A 20,050-nucleotide genomic window follows, 5' to 3' on the forward strand; every position below is an offset into this window, starting at 1 on the left:
AATAAAACGTCATAAAAGATTAAAAATAATCAATGATAATCTTTTTAAAAAATTAAGAAATTTTAATGAAAATTTTAAAAAAATAGAAAATTAGAAATAAAAAGTATTAATGACAATTTTTAAAAAATGATTAAAAATTTTAAAATACTAAAATGCTATTGTTGATTTTTATATTTTTATAATTTTTTCAAAATACCATATTTAAGTATTTTTTCCATAAAAAAATCGAAAATCTACTAAATATATTCAAGAAGAATGGACAAGGAGGAGAAGGGATAGGTCCAAAACTCCATAGAAAGGAAGATCAGATACATCATACATTCGTCTCAAACTATTCTAAGTAGAGTTAAAATAACGCACGATTGAGAGATGATGATGCAAAATCAATCACACGACACACGCTCCAAGAAAATAATATCAAAAAGTGATAATAAATAAATTTCTAGTACTAGATTTATATAGGAAAATAAACTGTATTAAAAATAAAATGTGATCTGTATAATTAAAAATATATATACAATATTATATATTATTATATAAATTAAGAGAGACTTAGATTCAAACAAGTACTTACAATTTGTCGGCAATGGAGAGAGGTAATTTGCTAAAATTCAGCAAAACATGTGACGCTGGTCAGCAGGTTTCCTAATCAAATAATTATAGAGAAAAAAAATATACAAAAGCAAAAGCAAAAATGAAAAAGTGAAGCCCTAGCTGTTAAGCTTTCTCTATCGTTATTATATGAGATAATCATTCAAATCATTAGTAGAACTCCGAAAACAACAAATTTATATATTTTTAAGGTTAATTATAAAACGTTCACGTGTCTAAACGTTATTAGTGTTTATTGCGTTGTGAATTTTTCAAAAGAAATTATATCATTTTTTTGCTAATAAAAAAAAATATCATTATTTACAAAGGAGTAAGAACTGTATATAAAATATGAAATATAAACATATACAATTTCACAACAAAATATTTTTTAAAAATAAAAATGTAAATGTGAAGCGCTAATTAATTTAAAGTGTTTTTTCAACATACATGTAAAAGACTATAAGTTGATGAGAAATCAAGTCAATATGCTAATATTTTTTTTTAAGTAAACTTTTTTTTTTAGTCTTTAAAATATACAATACCGTTTAAATTAATTTTAAATTAAATTTTTAAATATTAGTCCTTAAGATTAATAATTATTAATTAATTTAGTTATTGTCATTAAAAATATAAAAATTAACAATGTGATAATTTATAACACGTAAAAATTTATTATAAATATAAAATGACGATGTTTTAAAATTCTTTATAAATAATTTGTCTTTATTTTTATTTTTGAGATTTTTAACAGTAAAATCTCTTCTTTTTTTTCTATTTTTTCATCTTTCATAACATATTATTTTTCTTTAACAAATCATACAATAACGTTCATTTCTCAACAATTTTTTCATTTCTCATTCTTATGTGTTTCTTGTCTTTTTCACCTTCACATTCTTCTCCCTCATTTTCACTTCTTTGCAGTACAAAGTTATTTTGATTGCAGGGAAATGCAAAGTTTGCCGAAATTATTGGAAAATAAATTAACAATACAGTGATCAAAGAAAAAAAAAAGACATGATGAAAAAAAGAGAAAATAAAAAAAATCTAAATTTACATTATTTTGTATTTAAATTGACTTTCATACATCATTTAATAACAAATTATCATTTTATTATTAATTAAAAAAATTTAACAATAAGAACAGAATGATCGACCGATTATTAATTTTAAAAATTAAAATTTAAAGAACTTCAATCACTTTTAGGGATTAAAATGGATTTATTCAAAATTTTCTCTCAAATATTATTTTGGCCTTGACCAAGTTAATCAATGATATAAGGGAGGAGTCGCAATCTCAATACCGTGCTCAAAGTAATGGAAATATTGAAATCCCTCTTTTCAAAAAAGTTTGTCGATAAAAAATAAATTAGTGAGTGGTAAGGCTAATGATTACTAACTCTGTTAATCCTATGGTCACCACATTGCCACACATGCATGCATGGGATACACAATGATAGACCCTCATCTCATCCATGGGAATTAAATGACCCGCACCGACATAGAAGGAAATGAAGCATCCCATCCATAAAAGCATGTAGCAGTTGCATTAGTTGGCGAGCACTGTGGAAAGAAGAATATTGCAGAGGGACAAACTAGATGTCCCCTCATCAAAATAATGCTACCTCCCCTCCAGTTTTAAAAATCAACCAATTAATTTATTAAAAACAGTTATATATAATAAATATTAAGTGTTTGACTTGTATAAAAAATTAAGTGAATATTTAATTAATATAGCTTTATAAAAAATTAAGGATGTAAAATAAATGTAATGATTAATACATTTAAAAAAGTATTTATTTCTTATAATTAAAATAAAAAAATTTAACGGTTATTTTTTATAAATAGGACCTGAGATAATAATATATTACAAGAAGATTCAAATTATATCTAAATTAAACTCACTTTTATGTTATTAATAATTTTATATCAAAATATTTTTTATTTAATTATTACATTATACTTATATATTATTTTAATTAGTTATGTGAAATTTTATCAAAATGAAATAACTATAAAAATACAATCAAATGATTTTTATTTTTACATATTTTATAAATATACATTGATAAATTTTATGTATAACAACAAGATATTAAATAATTTTGAATTGATATAAAATTTTGCAAATATAATTTATATGATTAGAATTTTTAATTTAATTATTGATTTTAAATTAATTTATTAAATAATAAGTTATTAAATAATGTAAAAAGAATATAACTTATTTGATTGTTTTTCATATATTACAAGTTATAAATTAATATCGGATAGTTTTATAAAAGAGGATGTTAATGAATAAATGTTTTCATATGATTTTGGAAGCAAAAGTTAAAAAATTGTTTGGAAAATATTATTCGTACATTTTTCATCTTAATTTTCAATATAAACTTTGTTTTTAATAATTCAAATTAATAACTTTAATTTAAGACATGCATTATAGTTATTTTTAGAACTTAAAAAGACGTAGAAAACGGAAATTGCTATCAAGGGTAAGAATTTTTCTAGCTATAACTAACGCATATTTAGTAATTGATCGTACTTTGAATTACGAATGGAAAAAGGAAGAAGCTATTAAATAGCAGTTAACAGTAGTTGCCAATTAATTTTAGACAAATGCTAACTAAAATTTATTTAAAGAATTCTAAAAAAATTATTAAAAAATGTGATTATTTTTTAATATATTTCAAACGATTTTTTTGTAAAAAATTATTGAAGGACTAAAAACCTTAATTTTATTATTTTATTTTTTGAAATTATTAGAACAAATTTTTAATACATATCTAAAAATATATACCAAAAATAAATAATATTTTTTTTATCAAAAATATAATGTTTAATATTATTAATATATTAAATTTTATAAATATTTCCTATATATATATATATTATATCTTTAAACATACATTAAATAAAGTATTATACAAACCAAAAGGTTTAATTAGGTATAGACACCAACGTGATGCCAGCTACTAAAAATTTAAAGTAACCCTGGTGATATATAGCTCAGTTTTGGAAGAAAATAAAAGTCAACATTCAATTAGGTTCCACATCGAACAGCATAAGTTTTGTTTGTTCTGACTCCAAAATAATGTTTGTTTCTTCTTTGGCAGAGACACCAAAATTAAAATGAAAAAAATGCAGAACGATGGCATCTAGCATCTGCACATGTATCACAGTGTACTAATAGTAGCCAAGCATTTTGCTATGGGAAGAAAGGGTTTAATTAGACAAAACTACGAAAAAGAAAAGTACATCCTAACTGATCATTATTAATTTCTGTAGTTTAGAATCCCTAGCAGATGAATAGAAGGAAAATGAACAACGATTTGCTTCAAATATATCTTTCTTTACCTTTTATAGATTCAACTCGAGTTTCACAAGACATTTTAGTTACTTAAGAAATTTATTTTAAAAAATGACATAGTTTAATAAAGTAACTAAATTGTAGTTATTAATAATTTTTTTTACTGAATTTGTACTAGTGTTTTTTATTTTCAATTATTAGCTTAAAGTGATTTTGTCACTTTTTTCCAATTATTTGTAGGTAGTTTCTTTTTCACTCATTTAGTTTTTTAAATCTTTTATAATAAAATATTTTTAAATAAAAGTATAATTACAAAACTATTATCTTAATTTGAAAATAATAAATAAATTTAAATATTAAAATTATATATATATATATATATAACATCATGTTTGAGTTATATATAGTATAGCCTTATAAAAATTAAATTGAAAATAAATATATTGTGTAAGAATAAAAGATGTTATAATTTTTTTATTTTTATACCTGATATTTAATTTTAATTAGTTTTATACTTCAAAGCATATTCATGTCAATTTTTCTGCTTTCTTTTACCTAACTCTGCCCTCCCCTCTGTACTTCTGCAATCTTAGCTTTCTTTCTTCTCATAACATTTGCAAAAAAAAATTATTTTATTTTTAAGTGAAAATGAAACTGAGTTGTCTAATTCCACTGGAATTGAAACGAATTCAGATTCACAATAACAACGAATTAAAAATATGTTTCCATATATTAAATAAGATCTTGATCTTTACAAATATTATTATTTTAGAATTAATTTTTATTAAAAATTGTTGATATGTAGTCTTCAATAATTTTAAATAAACAAAAAATATTAAAAATTAAATATTAACAATTTTTGAATAATAGAAATTGATTCTAAAAAGAGGAATAATTACAGAGAAAGATTTATTTAAACCATATACAAATAAGAACTTGTTTTGTATAGATTAAATTAAAACTCAGTATTATATAAAGGATTTAAAAAATATTTAAACCAAATAATTTTGTGTTACAATTTTGTTTGAACACAGAAAGCACAAAAATATGTGTATTTGTTATCATATTTATATATTTATTATTATTCTTTTTTAAGTAATTTTTATTTAAAATAGCTTTTTAATAATTAAAAATACTAATATTTTACATTTTTTTAAAAATTAAAATAATAAAAAGCATTTCTCACAAAACTTGGTGGAGGGTTGCTTTGGTGTTTGTTTCACTCATGAGTTTGAAATCTTAACATGTTTTTCATGACTCTCTGCACACTCACTAAATTAGGTAACTTTTTTTTCTAATATCTATACTTTTTCCTTCACATTGGGATGGTAGGATAAAAAATTGTTAGTTTATATTTACTTTAAACTAAACTTTATTTTCTTCTCTTAAACTATAATTGTTAGATATTCTAATTTAAAAATATATCTTTATTAGATATTTTAATTTTTTAACTTATACATTGTTATTAGACAATAATAAAATATTTAAGTAACATATATAATTGATTATGTAGTGAAACTAATGTTACATGTAATATAATATATATTTTTATTTTAATTCTTAAGATTGCTACCATTAAAATATTTTAGTCCTTATTCTTATAACTTTTTATCTACTTATATTCTTCTTATAAGTGTCAGCCACCATTTACATTTTACTAGTGACAAAGTCACTTCAGTATTCCTCTCTGAATTTAACTAAACCCAACTTTTTCAATTGGATCAACTTCCTCAGATTTTCATCTACTCATTCTTTTCTAGTACTTCAAAGAAGCACACCTAGTGAACCAAACATTCTAATATTGCATGTTACCTTAACACCACACGATTCATATAATGAAATATAATATTCATCATCTTCTTCATAATTCAAATATATTATTACCTTTTCAAAATTAAGTATTCTATCTTTTCTCACTTGATGGCAATGAGAAATTAAAAGATGATGAAACTTTTAATGAAACATTGATATCTTGTGAGGTAACTTAGCAATCAAGATGTATTTGATGTCTAACATTTCTAGCATTTACAAATTTTTAATAGACTTTGGAAGCTCTATGATTTTGGTATTTCTCAAACACAAATACCTTAAGAAGGGCAACGTGCAAATTTCTTCAGGAAATACATCTAAAGGAACTCTTTTCAAATCTAATGTACTAGGCAGCTTATTAAACTTGAAGTTAATATCACACAATAAGAAAGCACCGTTTGCCTTTATCTTTGTCTCATCATAAAAAAAATATTAAAGAACGTTAATAGAAAACAAATGACAGCAACTTTGTCGTTACAAATAATGCATATAGTAGCCATTAATTATAGTTTTGATAACAGAAAATGAAAAAGAAAAAGGATGAATAAATTGAAGATTTTAAGAATCAATAATTAAAATATTTATTAGTAATAATTTTAGACACTAAAATATTTAATAAGTGACAATCTTAAATATTAAAATAAAATAAAAACATATATCATTTTATATACATTATTTTTTTTACTATGCAATTAAGCATACATATCATGTATATAAACATTTTGTTGTTACCTATTAATCGTGTTTGAGTCTAAAAGTGTTCAATAAAAATAAAAGTCAGAGTCTAACGTAGCATTTTTTAAATTTTAGAGATTAAAGTATTTGATATTTGCTATTTCAGAAACAAATAATGAGGGTTTAGTCATTTATTTTAAGAAATGACTCCACATATAATAATTATTGATATAATTTAATCATGATAAATTGTATCATTGATTTTTTTAATGAAATTTATATAATTAAACTTAATATGTTATTTGATTTTTTTTTCTGTTAAATTTTGTAAGTGTTTTAGGAGGAACACATAATGAGTTTGATCTAACTTTATACTTAGGTCTTATTAATCTTATGATAATCCTATTTTTTAAGAGGCTACTGGTTTCACAAAGGGTATATGGGATCCTACTCCAATTCTTATGCACATCTATCGTTACGAACTATCTCACTTTTAATTAAGATTTATACAACAAGAAACAACCCTTTGACAGGACAGGGGGCAAATTTTCTAGGCATGCCCACACATCCTACCTGGAACTCCCATTATCTTGAAGATTGGGATGACATTTGTAAACTCTCACCACCTTGCTTGGCATTGAAGATTGTAGCTCGCTCACAACAAGACAAGGATTCTTTTATCTCTTGAATAAATCCAAGCAACATCTTAAGTTATTAAATTAAATAAAATTATAGTATATGATACTATTTTGTTTTCAATTCTAAATATCCGCCCATCACTTGTACTTTCCTTTTGATTATTCTTATAGTTTATTTATTTGGTATTTTTAATGTTTTTAAATCAAAAAATGTTTTTAAAATTTAGAATTATTTAATTTAAAAAACCCCAAAATGCTATTTAGAATTTTTTTAAAAGTTTATACAAATAAAAATCTCATATAAAAGGGATTTTCTGTTTTAATTTTTAAACTTTGTTTTTTAATACTATTATTTACGTTATCAAAAGTGTCACAAAAAACGTGTCCAATATACAGAGCAGCTAATCCCTATAAACACTATACATAATCTATCAATTTGACACATCAACTATAAAATCATTCCATTATAATAAAAGCTAATATCCATATATATATATATATATATATGTATATATACCCTTTTCTTTCCGGAGAAAAAAAGGCAAAGAATAGATGTACAGCTCATCACCTGAATGTAGTACATTAATTTGACAAATTAACTAAAACATCACTACATTATTATCTATAAAAAGTAATATGCATATCAATTTACCCTAGAAAATAAAAAATGTCAAAATCACGAGAGCACAAATATGAAATATCATGTCACATGGAAGCAAATCCTAAACCCCACAAGACAAGGGCATCACGAACATACACAACAGAACAGACACGCATAGAAGATAACACTTGTCGTCGTGGGAATAATAAACTTAAAGGTATTGCTATTGTCATCCACAACCCACAAATGAGCCATGGCATGGGTCTACATAGCACATGCAGGGAGTAAATATGGTGCACAATGGGTACGGGTCTGCTAGCACTATCGCGGAGAAATAAAATAAAATAAAAAACCTAACCTTTTTTAAAAGATAAATTAAAGAATTAGTTTTTTCATAACAAAAGTTGTAGGTATTTGGCATTGGCAATATGAAATTCTAGCGGAATGTAGTTTTCAAGGATAAGAAAAGCACATTCATTATTATCCAAAAGGAAAAAAAACATATTCAATGTACTGACAGTTATTGAAACATTCCATCAATTTGTTCAGGAAAAAAAAAAAACTACATAAATTTGTTCAGGATAAAAATTTACAATGTAATTTTTATTTATTCTTTTATAGACGGATAGGATAGTTGATTGCAACAAAAGTTGTTCTTTCAAGTATTTGATACTTAAAATTATAAAATAGACATACATTTTACAGTTTTTTATTTTATATACGAAGAGCATGTAAGTTATGAACTCCAAAAAAAATAAAAACTTTGATATAATAAGTATTCTTTTTGTCACCAATATAAAAGATTTATCTTTTTCTGACAAAAACATTATTATTTTCAGTCCTATAACTTAATTACTTGATTACGATAGAATTTTTTTTCTGTTCATATATAAATTTTACGTGTCTACTATTCCCCACATTATCGAATGTGAGATTTATCACTGTTAAACTGAAAGCAAACTGTAATGTGAATGGGGGAAGGACACAATGATGATCTTCTTCATTGCAACACTTTCAATTTATTATTTTTTGACTTGCTGTATATGTGGTTGCTGTAAAGTTGAAGACTTGAAGCCAGTGATTAAGAAAAGGAAAAGAAAGAAAGAGCTTTTGTAGCTCTTACTGTCAGACAGAAGCAAAAACAGGTGGACAAATGATGTTCTTGTAAGTGCCCCCAATAACAGTCCAAATATCAAAACAAAACAAAAATAGTAAAATACAATTCCCTGACATGTGTGGAACTCGCAGTAGTAGTTGTACTACTACTTGCAGAAGAATCACAGACAAAAACCCAATGGTCTCATGTACACAGTTTTAGATCAGATTCAAAGTTCAAAGTTCAAACCCGTACCTCATTCTCTCTCTCTCTATCTTATATAGTTTCAAAACTTTCCCTCCATTCAGTTCTGAGGGAAAGCAAGAAGCTATGGAAACCAACTCAGTTTCCAAGCTTCTGATACTTGTCTTAACGGCTTTGTTTGTGGGTTCTGAGTTGATCCATTGCAGTGTCACCTATGATAGGAAAGCCATAATCATCAATGGCCAAAGGAGAATCCTCATTTCTGGTTCCATTCACTACCCCAGAAGCACACCTGAAGTATATATGTCTTCCTTTTTCTTCACCTTTATTTATTTTTCTCTTTTTTGCATATTATATTTGAGTTTGTCTTTGAAGCATGTTGATTCATGCGTTTCTGACCCGTTTGTTTGAAATGTGTGTTGTTGCAGATGTGGGAGGATCTAATTCAGAAGGCCAAAGATGGAGGTCTTGATGCCATTGACACTTATGTCTTCTGGAATGTTCATGAACCATCCCCTGGCAATGTATTACTCTGGATCTTTCTTTAATACAGTTTCAAATTCTTATCTAACGTGCTACCACCTCACACTCTTTTTTTTTCTTTTTTGGTTTCTTTGTTATTTTTATGATGTTGGATTGCAGTACAATTTTGAAGGAAGATATGATCTGGTACGGTTTATTAAGACAGTGCAGAAGGTGGGGCTCTATGTCCATCTCCGCATTGGACCTTATATATGTGCTGAGTGGAACTTTGGGTATATGCAGCTTCAACTTTCCTTTGTGGATTTCTTTTTAAAATTTTTTTCAGATATCGGTAAAAAAATTAGTGTTTGGTTTCTTAGTGTGAATGGTTATTGAGATTCTTTCATGGTATAGAGGATTTCCGGTTTGGTTGAAGTATGTTCCTGGTATCAGCTTCAGAACAGATAATGGCCCTTTCAAGGTTGAACTTTAATTTCAATTTCAGTTTCTGAGTCTCTGCTTACTCAAGTCTTGAAGGATCTTACCCTGAAAAAAGATCCCTATTTTTTTAAAACTTTTAGGCGGCAATGCAAGGTTTCACTCAGAAATTAGTGCAGATGATGAAGAATGAAAAGCTATTTCAGTCTCAGGGTGGTCCAATCATTCTTTCTCAGGTAGGTAGTTCCTTTCACCTTTTTAAGTATAAGTGAATAGGTGAAATGTTTCTTCAAAATTGTCTCCCACAAGTTTGTTGCTGTCCTTTCCAGATAAAAAATCAAGGAGTAGATCTGGCTCTCACAATTTCATGGAATAAACCAAAACTTCAAGATAAAATCTTAACTTTGTCTCCACTCTTTGTGTGTAATTTCTAGATTGAGAATGAGTATGGACCACAAGAGAGGGCACTCGGAACTGCTGGTCATGCCTACACAAACTGGGCTGCAAAGATGGCTGTTGCATTGGATACAGGTGTGCCCTGGGTGATGTGCAAGCAAGATGATGCCCCAGATCCAGTGGTTAGCCATTTTAACTCTTAGATGGTTTACTCACTTACTTCAGTTGTTCTACTATTACTGGGGATTGACTTCAATAATAGTCTTTTCCTTTTTCTTTAAGTTCATTATCATTCGATTTTTATTAAGGGTCCAATATGATCCATCCAATTCTTCACACCAGATAAATGCATGCAATGGCTTTTACTGTGATTATTTCTCTCCAAATAAACCATACAAGCCTAAACTTTGGACTGAGTCTTGGAGTGGCTGGTAAGCTCTATGTACTATGTAGTATTGCTTTTGGAGTTAGTTGTGAAATTTTGGATTAAGTTGTCTGAATTCTTAGCCCTTTTGTTCTTATTGTTCTTATCTCTTTTTGTTATTCCTTTTGGCCATTAGGTTTACAGAATTTGGTGGCCCAATTTACCAGCGACCAGTTCAGGATCTAGCATTTGCAGTTGCTCGTTTCATACAGACGGGTGGCGCATTTTTCAATTATTACATGGTTGGTCTACTTCAATGACTTATGTCTTGATTAAACAAAACATACATTGCCTTGACTTATATATGTAAGTAGTACTCATGTGATTAATGACCAATGTTAGTACCATGGAGGAACTAATTTTGGACGATCAGCTGGAGGGCCATTCATTACTACAACCTATGACTATGATGCTCCAATTGATGAATACGGTCAGATAACTATGCTTTCAAAAAACATACTGGGAAGATACTTTGTTTATTTTGTTTTCATAATGAGTTCACTAGGCATCTATCTAGAACGTTTAGCTGTAATTTACTTAGCTATAAAGTCCTATTATTTAAATTGACAACCAAGCACATGAAATAGTGCCCCATAACCATAACTCTTCAAGAAAAAATAGATGCATACACATAGCTTGTGAATAAAATTGATTGTTGTACTCTCTTCTGATCTATCTGTCTATCTATCTATTATCTATTAATATTAGAAATAAGACTGAATTTTGTTTCACTTGTTAAAGATTTGAAGATAGTTTTGTCCTATATTATTATTATGTTACATCCTCACCAGTTTTGGCAAGTTGTAATGCAGTGCTTGACTGTGTTCAGGTTTGATCAGGGAACCTAAGTATGGTCATCTGAAGGACCTTCATAAAGCTATCAAGCTTTGTGAACATGCTTTGGTTTCTTCAGATCCCACAGTTACATCACTAGGAGCGTATGAGCAGGTCAGTTACTTGCCTCTGTTATAAAACACTAACCTCTTCTACTTACATATCTTTTTAAGATAAACTACTTTAACAGTAACAACAATAATTCATGTCTTAGTCACATTCCAGGCTCATGTATTCTCTTCAAAAACCGGAACATGTGCAGCTTTTCTATCAAACTATCATTCAAATTCTGCTGCTAGAGTGACCTTCAATAACAGGCACTATGACTTGCCTCCTTGGTCCATAAGCATCCTCCCTGATTGTAAAACAGATGTATTTAACACTGCAAGAGTAAGAATATTTAAATGGTCCTTTTAATCTATCTTAATTAAGTGCGATGGAAGCTATTGTTGTTCCATTCTATCAAGTTATTCTTCTTATCAACTTTGCCCTTTGTATCAAATTATTGATTGGTTTGTTATGCTTTCATGAAGGTGAGGTTTCAAGCGTCACAGATACAAATGCTGCCAAGCAATTCTAAGTTGTTCTCATGGGAGACCTATGAAGAAGATATATCTTCTCTAGAAGAAAGTTCCAGGATAACAGCTTCTGGACTTCTAGAACAGATCAATGTTACCAGAGACACTAGTGATTATCTGTGGTATATAACAAGGTAAGTTACTCAATATATGTATTATCTTCTAGATTTTCAAAAAACAATCAGATGAACTCAATGTCTTTTGAGTGGTTACTGCTTAGCATAAAAATAAAGCAAGAAATTAGTGTGCATTATAAGACAATGCAGAGTCAAATTTTTTTTTCCCTTTAGTGGGGTAGAAGAAATTTTTCTTTCTTGAATTGTGCCCTTCTTTTCTGTTTTTCAGATTTGAAATCTTACTGGTTTTTCCGGTTTGCATGCCACAGTGTTGACATAAGTTCATCAGAATCGTTTCTTAGAGGAGGGCACAAGCCCAGCATTAGTGTGCATTCTGCAGGCGACGCTGTGCATGTGTTTATTAATGGGCAATTTTCAGGTTCTTGGTTAAATTTGGTAGTGCTTATGTTTGCAAAATGATTGAAATTTGAATCAAGTTCAACCAAGATAAGATGATTCTAATTACCTTTTCCAGGATCCACTTTTGGGACAAGCGAACAGAGAAGTTGCACATTTAATGGCCCTATCAACCTACGTGCTGGAACTAATAAAATAGCACTTCTTAGTGTAGCTGTTGGATTAGCCGTTAGTACCTTGCTTGCAACTCCAATTTGCACTTGATCATCTCTTTGCCCTTCTTGAGTTTTTCAATATGCTTGGTAGTTGTCATATACTTGGCTAGTTATTCATTGCTTTTGTTCTTTTCTTTTTCCTAGAATGTTGGATTCCATTTTGAGAATTGGAAGACTGGGATCACTGGTCCAGTTTTGCTTCATGGTCTTGACCATGGACAGAGAGATTTGAGTTGGCAGAAATGGTCATACCAGGTTTGATGCACCAAAATCTAACATGAGTATACATAGAGGATTCGTTAAACAGGAGGATAAAATGTTTTGTAATCATGGTATCTAAACAAACAGGTTGGCCTAAAAGGAGAGGCTATGAATTTGGTGTCTCCCAGTGGGGTCTCATCTGTTGATTGGGTCAGAGAGTCACTAGCAGCCTCAGGCCAGTCACAGTTGAAATGGCACAAGGTAAGAGTTGTTACTGGTTTATAATATTACAACATTTTCAGCATCATATAATGAGAAGCTTATCAGTTACCATCAACATGGAACCTTCAGGCTTATTTCAATACACCTGGTGGAAATGAACCATTGGCTTTGGACCTGAGCAGTATGGGAAAGGGTCAAGTATGGATCAATGGACAGAATATAGGAAGATATTGGATGGTTTATGCAAAGGGTGCCTGTAATTCCTGCAGCTATGCCGGAACATATCGGCCTGCAAAGTGCCAACTTGGCTGTGGACAACCTACCCAAAGATGGTACTACTTTTCTACAAAAGATTTAGCTCAAACTTTGCATTCTTATCTTAAGGAAAATTATACTCACTTCAACTGTTTGTGTGACAAAATCACACACCTCTATGCAAAGTCATTGTGTTTTTGGTTATTAGTAGTATTAATCTATCTTTATTTAAGATTATTGATAATGAGATAAACATTTTCCACACAAATGCACACAGTTGAATGTTTCAATGTGCAAGATCCAGGGTCAATAAAATTACTCTCTGTAAATTGGACTATGGAAGAGAAGACTTAACCTTTTTCTGTTTGGAATTTTGTAGGTACCATGTTCCAAGGTCATGGTTAAAGCCAACAAAGAACTTGATAGTAGTTTTTGAGGAATTGGGTGGGAATCCTTGGAAAATATCTCTGCTAAAGAGGACAATACATACACCAGCAACTAGTAAACTCAATTCAAAGAACTGAAGGAACATGAATCAGAAAGAATAAGTTGTGAAGAAATGCAATGGGGCCATAGTTATAAAAGAATAAGATATTGTATGTTCACTTGTGAAGTTCTCTGGCTTCCGTTGTCATTGTTAGATAAAGTTGAGGGAATAAGTTAATATTTGTTACTTTGCCATAATTAAGCTTCACTATGTGAAGTTTGGTTCAATCATTGGTGTGGTCAACTACGGTTCCTCTTCTTGATCATGCATCAGGATGGACCATCATCAATGACACAAAAGGTGTGGCCAAGTTGATTTTTATTTATTCTTTGGAGTTAGTATCAATATGTATACACGGGAAGAGAGAAATTGCAAAATTCAGACTTGTGCTTTTATTCACTCGTGTAATTTGTCTATTTCAATACATACAATGCAAATATGTCAGTGGTTGCCTATTTTTAATCATCAAAATATCTTATTTATCAATCAATTTTCATAGAGACCATCTCTTTTTACTCTAGTGATTTTATAGTCAGTGGTTGCCTATTACAATACAGCTTACCATTATTCTTTATTTTGCAAAATTATTGAAAGGCCTCGCTTCAGAGTATATCACTCAAAAACGTGATTCTATAATCAGCTGTAGAAGCAAAAATCTTATTATTGTTGTAGAAAAGGTAAAAAAGTTGATTATATAATATTAAAAATACTCTTATAATTTGATCAACACTGATGGTAACTGCTAGTCTTACTCTATTTACCCAAAGCTCTATCCTCTTTCTTCCTATAAAAAAATGACAACAAATATCTTTAATAAAATATTGATATTTAGCAAAAAAAATAAAAATAAATCACAGCAAGTAATTTTGCCACGGCAATGATTAAAAAAAAAGATTTTATAAGCCTCACTTAGTGTTAATTTTAAAAACTTATAAATAATTAAAAAAAAAACGCATTTATAAAATTAAATATATAAAAGAATAAAATTTTTCTAGAAATTTTTTATTTTTACTTTTAATTACTTAGAATAAGTCCTAAGAATTAATATCATCAAAACTAAAAAAAGTACAATACACATAATATATTTTTACTTCTAAGTATTTAAATGCATTTTGTCCGCAACATTTTTCTCCCTCTTATAACAGTAATATTTTATATAAAATCCTCTTAAATAGTAGTAATAATAGACACGAGAGTGGCTACAGAAATTCTTCACGACTATAGTATCCATAGATGATTCATTTTCTAATACAAGTTGCTTGCTAATAGACATTTAATCATACAAATAAAAACCAGTTGAAGTACACTATGCAACAATTTATTTTCATGGACTCTCATGTTCTTTAGACTCCATAGCCATAGAGAAAAACATATAAACCGACTCGGAAATGTTAATGTGTTATTCTTGATAATTATAAGCTGATATTTCAAGCAGCAGCAACACATGCAGATTCAGTAGCATGCTTGGTTATTGTTAGTTGCAGCTCTTCCTTCTTAGCACCCACAACCTTGTCCACAAGCTTGCCTTCTTTGAAGAAGAGGAAGGTTGGCATAGCCTCAACGGACCATTCCTTAGCAACAATCTAAAAACAAAAATGCAATGATAAAATTATTAGTAAAATGTAAAAACATAGTCAACATGGGCTTTTTATAAGATTATAAATGAAATAAATAATGTGATAACAAAGATTCAGATATGCTTACCTCTAATTCATCCACATCCACCTTGAGGAATAAGACTTCGGGTGTCTTCTTAGCAATCTCTGCTAGAATTGGACCAATAAAACGGCATGGACCACACCAGGAAGCAGTAAAATCCACCACAACCTATTAAATGTAATGTCATTATCCTAAAGCAGAGGAGGAAAGGGCTAGTAAAAACTAAAAAGAGACGATCATGGTACATCACATTCAATGAGATAGGAATCAAAGCAAGTAAAGGGTTGTGAATTGTGATGAGAATGTTAATAACAACAAAAATTAAACTCAAAAGAAAGATCTATGTGAACGGAAAAAATTAATTGAAAGGCATAAAATTTTCTTAAGCAAATACGCTCAAAGAAGGGTATTCATTATGCCGCAAAACTGTCGTTTCAAACAACAAAATAAAGTTACAGTACAGTTAACATTTTGCACCTGTCAAGCTGATTACCAATTTACAATTGCAGAAGAGGTAATATAGAAGTTTTTTTTGAGGAGCAAATAGCATTTGGATATGTAAGAGTCTATATAGCAGCAACGACACCTTGTCCCACTGTTCATTTTGAACTATCCTCTTACATATACACATATTCTAAAAAATCGTTTTTTTTTTATGTGTGACAAAAGACATATATTAAGAAGTTAAAGTTAAAAAAATTGTAAGAAAAATAAAAATATTTATTATGTCAAAATTATAAAAATATATAATGCACATTTTATAATAATTTAAAACATTTTTTTAACAAAGACATTTTGAAAGAAGTATTTAATAGTTTAAAATTAATTTTATTTAAACTTTAAACCAGACAGACACTTTATTACCAAAGTGCACGATTGTTTTAGATTTTGATAACGTTAATTTTGATAGAATTTATATTAAACTGTTAAATGCGATTGGCATGTTTGCCAGTAATATTAAACTGTTAAATGCGATTAGCATCAGAATTCAGAAAGGTGGATGAGTCTATTTATTATGGGTTCGAATTTCAGCCAATCCTATGCTACAGAATGAAATGTATTTGGACATAAGTAGTGTCCACATGCATCTATCACAAAACAGGAGACTAGGGTATAAAATGTGAATATTAAACTTTAAGACGAATTAATTCTGATTTTTTTTTGGCTCGACTTATTTGAAATTTTAATTTTTCGGATTGGATCAATCTATTTAACTATAAAATGTTTAAATAAACTTATATTTCTGTTTTATTACTTAAATACATTTTGGAAAAGAGATATTTGACCTGATCCAATGCGATCCAAAGTTCAAAATGCGTCAAATAATAGACTAAAAGAAAAACTTGCAATAAATATAATTAATATAGTATAGACATAAATGTAAATCTAGACGTTTTTTATTTTGGTATTGACGTTACATAATTTAGTAACAGAATGTATAACATATTTTCAAGGCAGTATCAATGATAGCCATGGAAAAAGCTTTATCAAGAGAAGCAAAGGATACTTGGTCATCTTTACGTGTCAATAGTGGTAATTTTTTTAGCACAGCACATCCATATATGAAAAAACTTTACATTTTTTTTAAGTAATGAAGATGCCATAAGCCCCTGATTAGGGGCTTGGCTGACTGAAATAGCTTATGATCACCATACAAAAAATTTAAAACTCCTATAAATTATTTTAATAAATTTGTTAAAATTTGTCTAAAAAAAGTTAATAATCAATATAAATAATAATTTATGAATCACATAATTATTTTTCAATCTATTTTAGAAATATAATTTGAATTATTTTTAATTTATAAGATAAATTCTATTTTAAAAAAAGTGTTATTGAATAATTACTTAAAGTAATATGGTATAACGTATCCAAATAAGCTATTTAGAGCTTAAGTCTTGAATAAGTCATGCAAACGCACCTTTGTAGTTTTGCAATCCACACCGATTAAAGTAATGAAGGGGAAATGAAATGGAAGAGATCTGAAAAAGACTAGTAAGAAAGGAAGAAGATGTTTGGGCATGTACCACTTTCTTGGAGTTTTTTTGCATCTCCAAATGCTCCTTCCACGACTCATAGGTGTGGACGCCGATGACCTGTCCTTCCTCTGCTGCCATAGTTAGAATCTTATTCTCGTTCGCTTAGCTTCGCTTGCACGAACAAGCGAGGCAAAGGTCCCTGTTTGTTATATAGTACTATTATGTTTTGGTTTTTCACACGTACACTTTTTATCTGTCTCCTGTTAATATGTGAGATCATAACTAGTACGCGTGCTTCGCACCAACGTCACCGAATAAAAATTATAAATTCTATTAGGGCTATTCATCTGGGCTTACACCTATAATGAGAAAATGGCCCATTGTGACATTGGGCCTCGAAGCTCACAATCCTGGTCTCGGACTCCACGTGGAACATCCTAAACCGCACAGTCCTGCTTCCCCTCAGAACCACCAAAATTTCCACAATCTCTCTATCCAATTACGAAAGCGACAACTAATGACAAGCGAAACGCAGGACCCGCATCTCACACACCATATCTCTATGTATGTATCTACAACAGTCACACTCCCAAGTCCAAACATCACCGTAGAACTTCCCACAAGAAATACCCAATGATGGAGTGATGGCCACGACCACGTTAACCACACAACCAACTACTCATAGTCTACTAGTAAAGTAACAAATCACTATGCATTTTCTGTTTCCATTATTCTAAATTTGTGATAATAGAGGAAAGGAAAAAGAAAAAAAAATGGCATTCCCAATGCCACAGCTCGTGCCCTCTGCTTCTCTATCTCATACCCACTGCTTAAACATCAACACACTCACATTACCATCATTGTTCCACCGTCGCCGGAGCCTGGACTCTCTCCGGTGCTCGGCTTCCTCTTTCTCCGACAAGCACCAGGACATGGTGGAGCTCCCTCTCTTCCCTCTCCCTCTGGTTCTCTTCCCCGGCGCCATCCTTCCTCTTCAGATCTTCGAGTTCCGTTACCGCATCATGATGCACACGCTCCTCCACACCGACCTACGATTCGGGGTTATCTACAACGACGCCGTTTCGGGCACCGCGGAAGTCGGGTGCGTGGGCGAAGTGGTCAAACACGAGCGTCTCGTTGACGACCGGTTTTTCTTGGTATGCAAGGGACAGGAACGGTTTCGAGTGAGCAACGTTGTACGGACGAAACCATACCTTGTGGGGCGCGTGACGTGGCTTGAGGACAGGCCTTCGGAGAAAGTGGGAGAGGACGTGGAGGGTTTGGCGAGTGAGGTGGAGAGTTATATGAAGGACGTGATTCGGCTGTCGAATCGATTGGGTGGGAAGGGAGAGAAAGAGATTGGGGATTTGAGAAGGAATCTATTTCCTACCCCGTTTTCTTTCTTTGTTGGAAGCACGTTCGAGGGTGCACCCAGAGAGCAACAGGCTCTGTTAGAGTTGGAGGACACTGCCACCAGGTTGAAGAGGGAGAAAGAGACTTTGAAGAACACACTTAATTACCTCTCTGCTGCCTCTGCTGTGAAAGATGCCTTTCCTTCTTCTTGATTTCGATTTCCTGGAATACAAGTTGTAAATTTTTATGCCTAATTTATTTTGCTTGCTTAATCGTCCCCTTTAGTTATTTGATTTTGTTGTGTGTATACTGGACTATACAATATACAATTTCCAAAAGAAAAAAAAAAAAACAAGTTATTCATCCTTCCAGCTAGATGTCTTACACACCTTTGCAATGGGCAATGAAGGAGGAGAGTAATATTTGTATTTTACTTTGAGGGTTGATCATATTAACTATATTTTGCTAAATTTTGACAATCACTGGTTGATTGGAAGGCCGGCTTGTTGAATTGTGGGGAAAATTCTTCTTTTAGGAAATCAGAATGAATGTAAATTTATGACTCTTTTTTTAAACACTAGGAATAAATTTTTTAATAACAAATTATAAGGGAGAACAGAAATTAAGAAGTAATATAAATTAAGTAATATTTATGTTAATAGATAATAATGTTAGTGATTTAATTTAAAAAAATAATAATATCTTCTAATATTTTATATATTAAAAAATTATAATCATTAATTAAAAAAGATATAAAATATTTTTTTAAGTTTATGGTATCGTAATAAATATTTATAAATTAAAGATAAAATATATATTTTTTTACACGTATAACAATCGTTATTATTAATTTTATATTAATAAATAGTAAAATTAATAGTTTAGTTAAAAAAATATCAGTATTTTTTAATTTTTAATATAGTAAAAAAATTATAATCGTTAATTTAAAAAAAAGTATAAAATACTTCTCAAGTAAGTATTTAAATTAAACTCAATGTATAAGTTAAAATTAATTTATATATTTTTTTATTTTTTAAAAGTTAATTTTAATTAATTTTTCTAAAATCTAAAGATAAATTATTTTAATTTATAGAAAAATTTTGTTTATATTTTTTTATTATTTTTTCTTCTATTATAAAGATTTATTCACACC

General features: G+C 29.5%; 3 protein-coding genes across 3 annotated transcripts; 2 read left to right on the forward strand and 1 right to left on the reverse strand.

The window, feature by feature from the left end:
* The first annotated feature begins 8,823 nt into the window (after window positions 1–8,823).
* LOC113874387 (beta-galactosidase 5-like) lies at window positions 8,824–14,345 on the forward strand. The gene is made up of 18 exons (XM_027512610.1): window positions 8,824–9,218; window positions 9,350–9,445; window positions 9,564–9,676; window positions 9,798–9,864; window positions 9,965–10,057; window positions 10,256–10,399; window positions 10,560–10,648; window positions 10,778–10,883; window positions 10,984–11,071; window positions 11,471–11,589; window positions 11,701–11,865; window positions 12,009–12,187; window positions 12,439–12,548; window positions 12,645–12,754; window positions 12,886–12,996; window positions 13,090–13,203; window positions 13,294–13,496; window positions 13,799–14,345. The coding sequence occupies exons 1-18, from the start codon at window positions 9,048–9,050 to the stop codon at window positions 13,941–13,943; spliced, it is 2,223 nt and encodes a 740-aa protein (XP_027368411.1). The 5' UTR covers window positions 8,824–9,047; the 3' UTR covers window positions 13,944–14,345.
* A 764-nt stretch (window positions 14,346–15,109) lies between these two features.
* LOC113847042 (thioredoxin H1-like) lies at window positions 15,110–17,767 on the reverse strand. The gene is made up of 3 exons (XM_027475881.1): window positions 17,593–17,767; window positions 15,611–15,733; window positions 15,110–15,489 (listed from the first exon to the last, which is right to left on the reverse strand). Exons 1-3 carry the CDS (start codon window positions 17,680–17,682, stop codon window positions 15,334–15,336), a joined length of 369 nt encoding a protein of 122 aa, XP_027331682.1. The 5' UTR covers window positions 17,683–17,767; the 3' UTR covers window positions 15,110–15,333.
* Window positions 17,768–18,133: 366 nt separating this feature from the next.
* On the forward strand, window positions 18,134–19,485 carry LOC113847319 (lon protease 2-like). Its single transcript, XM_027476335.1, has one exon. It carries the CDS (start codon window positions 18,318–18,320, stop codon window positions 19,107–19,109), a length of 792 nt encoding a protein of 263 aa, XP_027332136.1. The 5' UTR covers window positions 18,134–18,317; the 3' UTR covers window positions 19,110–19,485.
* Window positions 19,486–20,050: the final 565 nt, after the last annotated feature.

This window comes from Abrus precatorius, unplaced genomic scaffold (genome assembly GCF_003935025.1).
Source record: "Abrus precatorius isolate BTA unplaced genomic scaffold, Abrus_2018 Scaffold8, whole genome shotgun sequence".
NCBI lineage: Eukaryota > Viridiplantae > Streptophyta > Magnoliopsida > Fabales > Fabaceae > Abrus > Abrus precatorius.

Coding starts and splice junctions, on each gene's coding strand:
- LOC113874387 (XM_027512610.1), top strand. CDS start 9,048: ATGGAAACCAACTCAGTTTCCAAGCTTCTGATACTTGTCTTAACGGCT. Junction 12,549..12,644: donor TATTAATGGGCAATTTTCAG/GTTCTTGGTTAA, acceptor TACCTTTTCCAG/GATCCACTTTTGGGACAAGC. Junction 13,204..13,293: donor CACAGTTGAAATGGCACAAG/GTAAGAGTTGTT, acceptor TGGAACCTTCAG/GCTTATTTCAATACACCTGG.
- LOC113847042 (XM_027475881.1), bottom strand. CDS start 17,682: ATGGCAGCAGAGGAAGGACAGGTCATCGGCGTCCACACCTATGAGTCG. Junction 15,734..17,592: donor AAAAAAACTCCAAGAAAGTG/GTACATGCCCAA, acceptor TACATTTAATAG/GTTGTGGTGGATTTTACTGC. Junction 15,490..15,610: donor TGGATGTGGATGAATTAGAG/GTAAGCATATCT, acceptor TTTTGTTTTTAG/ATTGTTGCTAAGGAATGGTC.
- LOC113847319 (XM_027476335.1), top strand. CDS start 18,318: ATGGCATTCCCAATGCCACAGCTCGTGCCCTCTGCTTCTCTATCTCAT.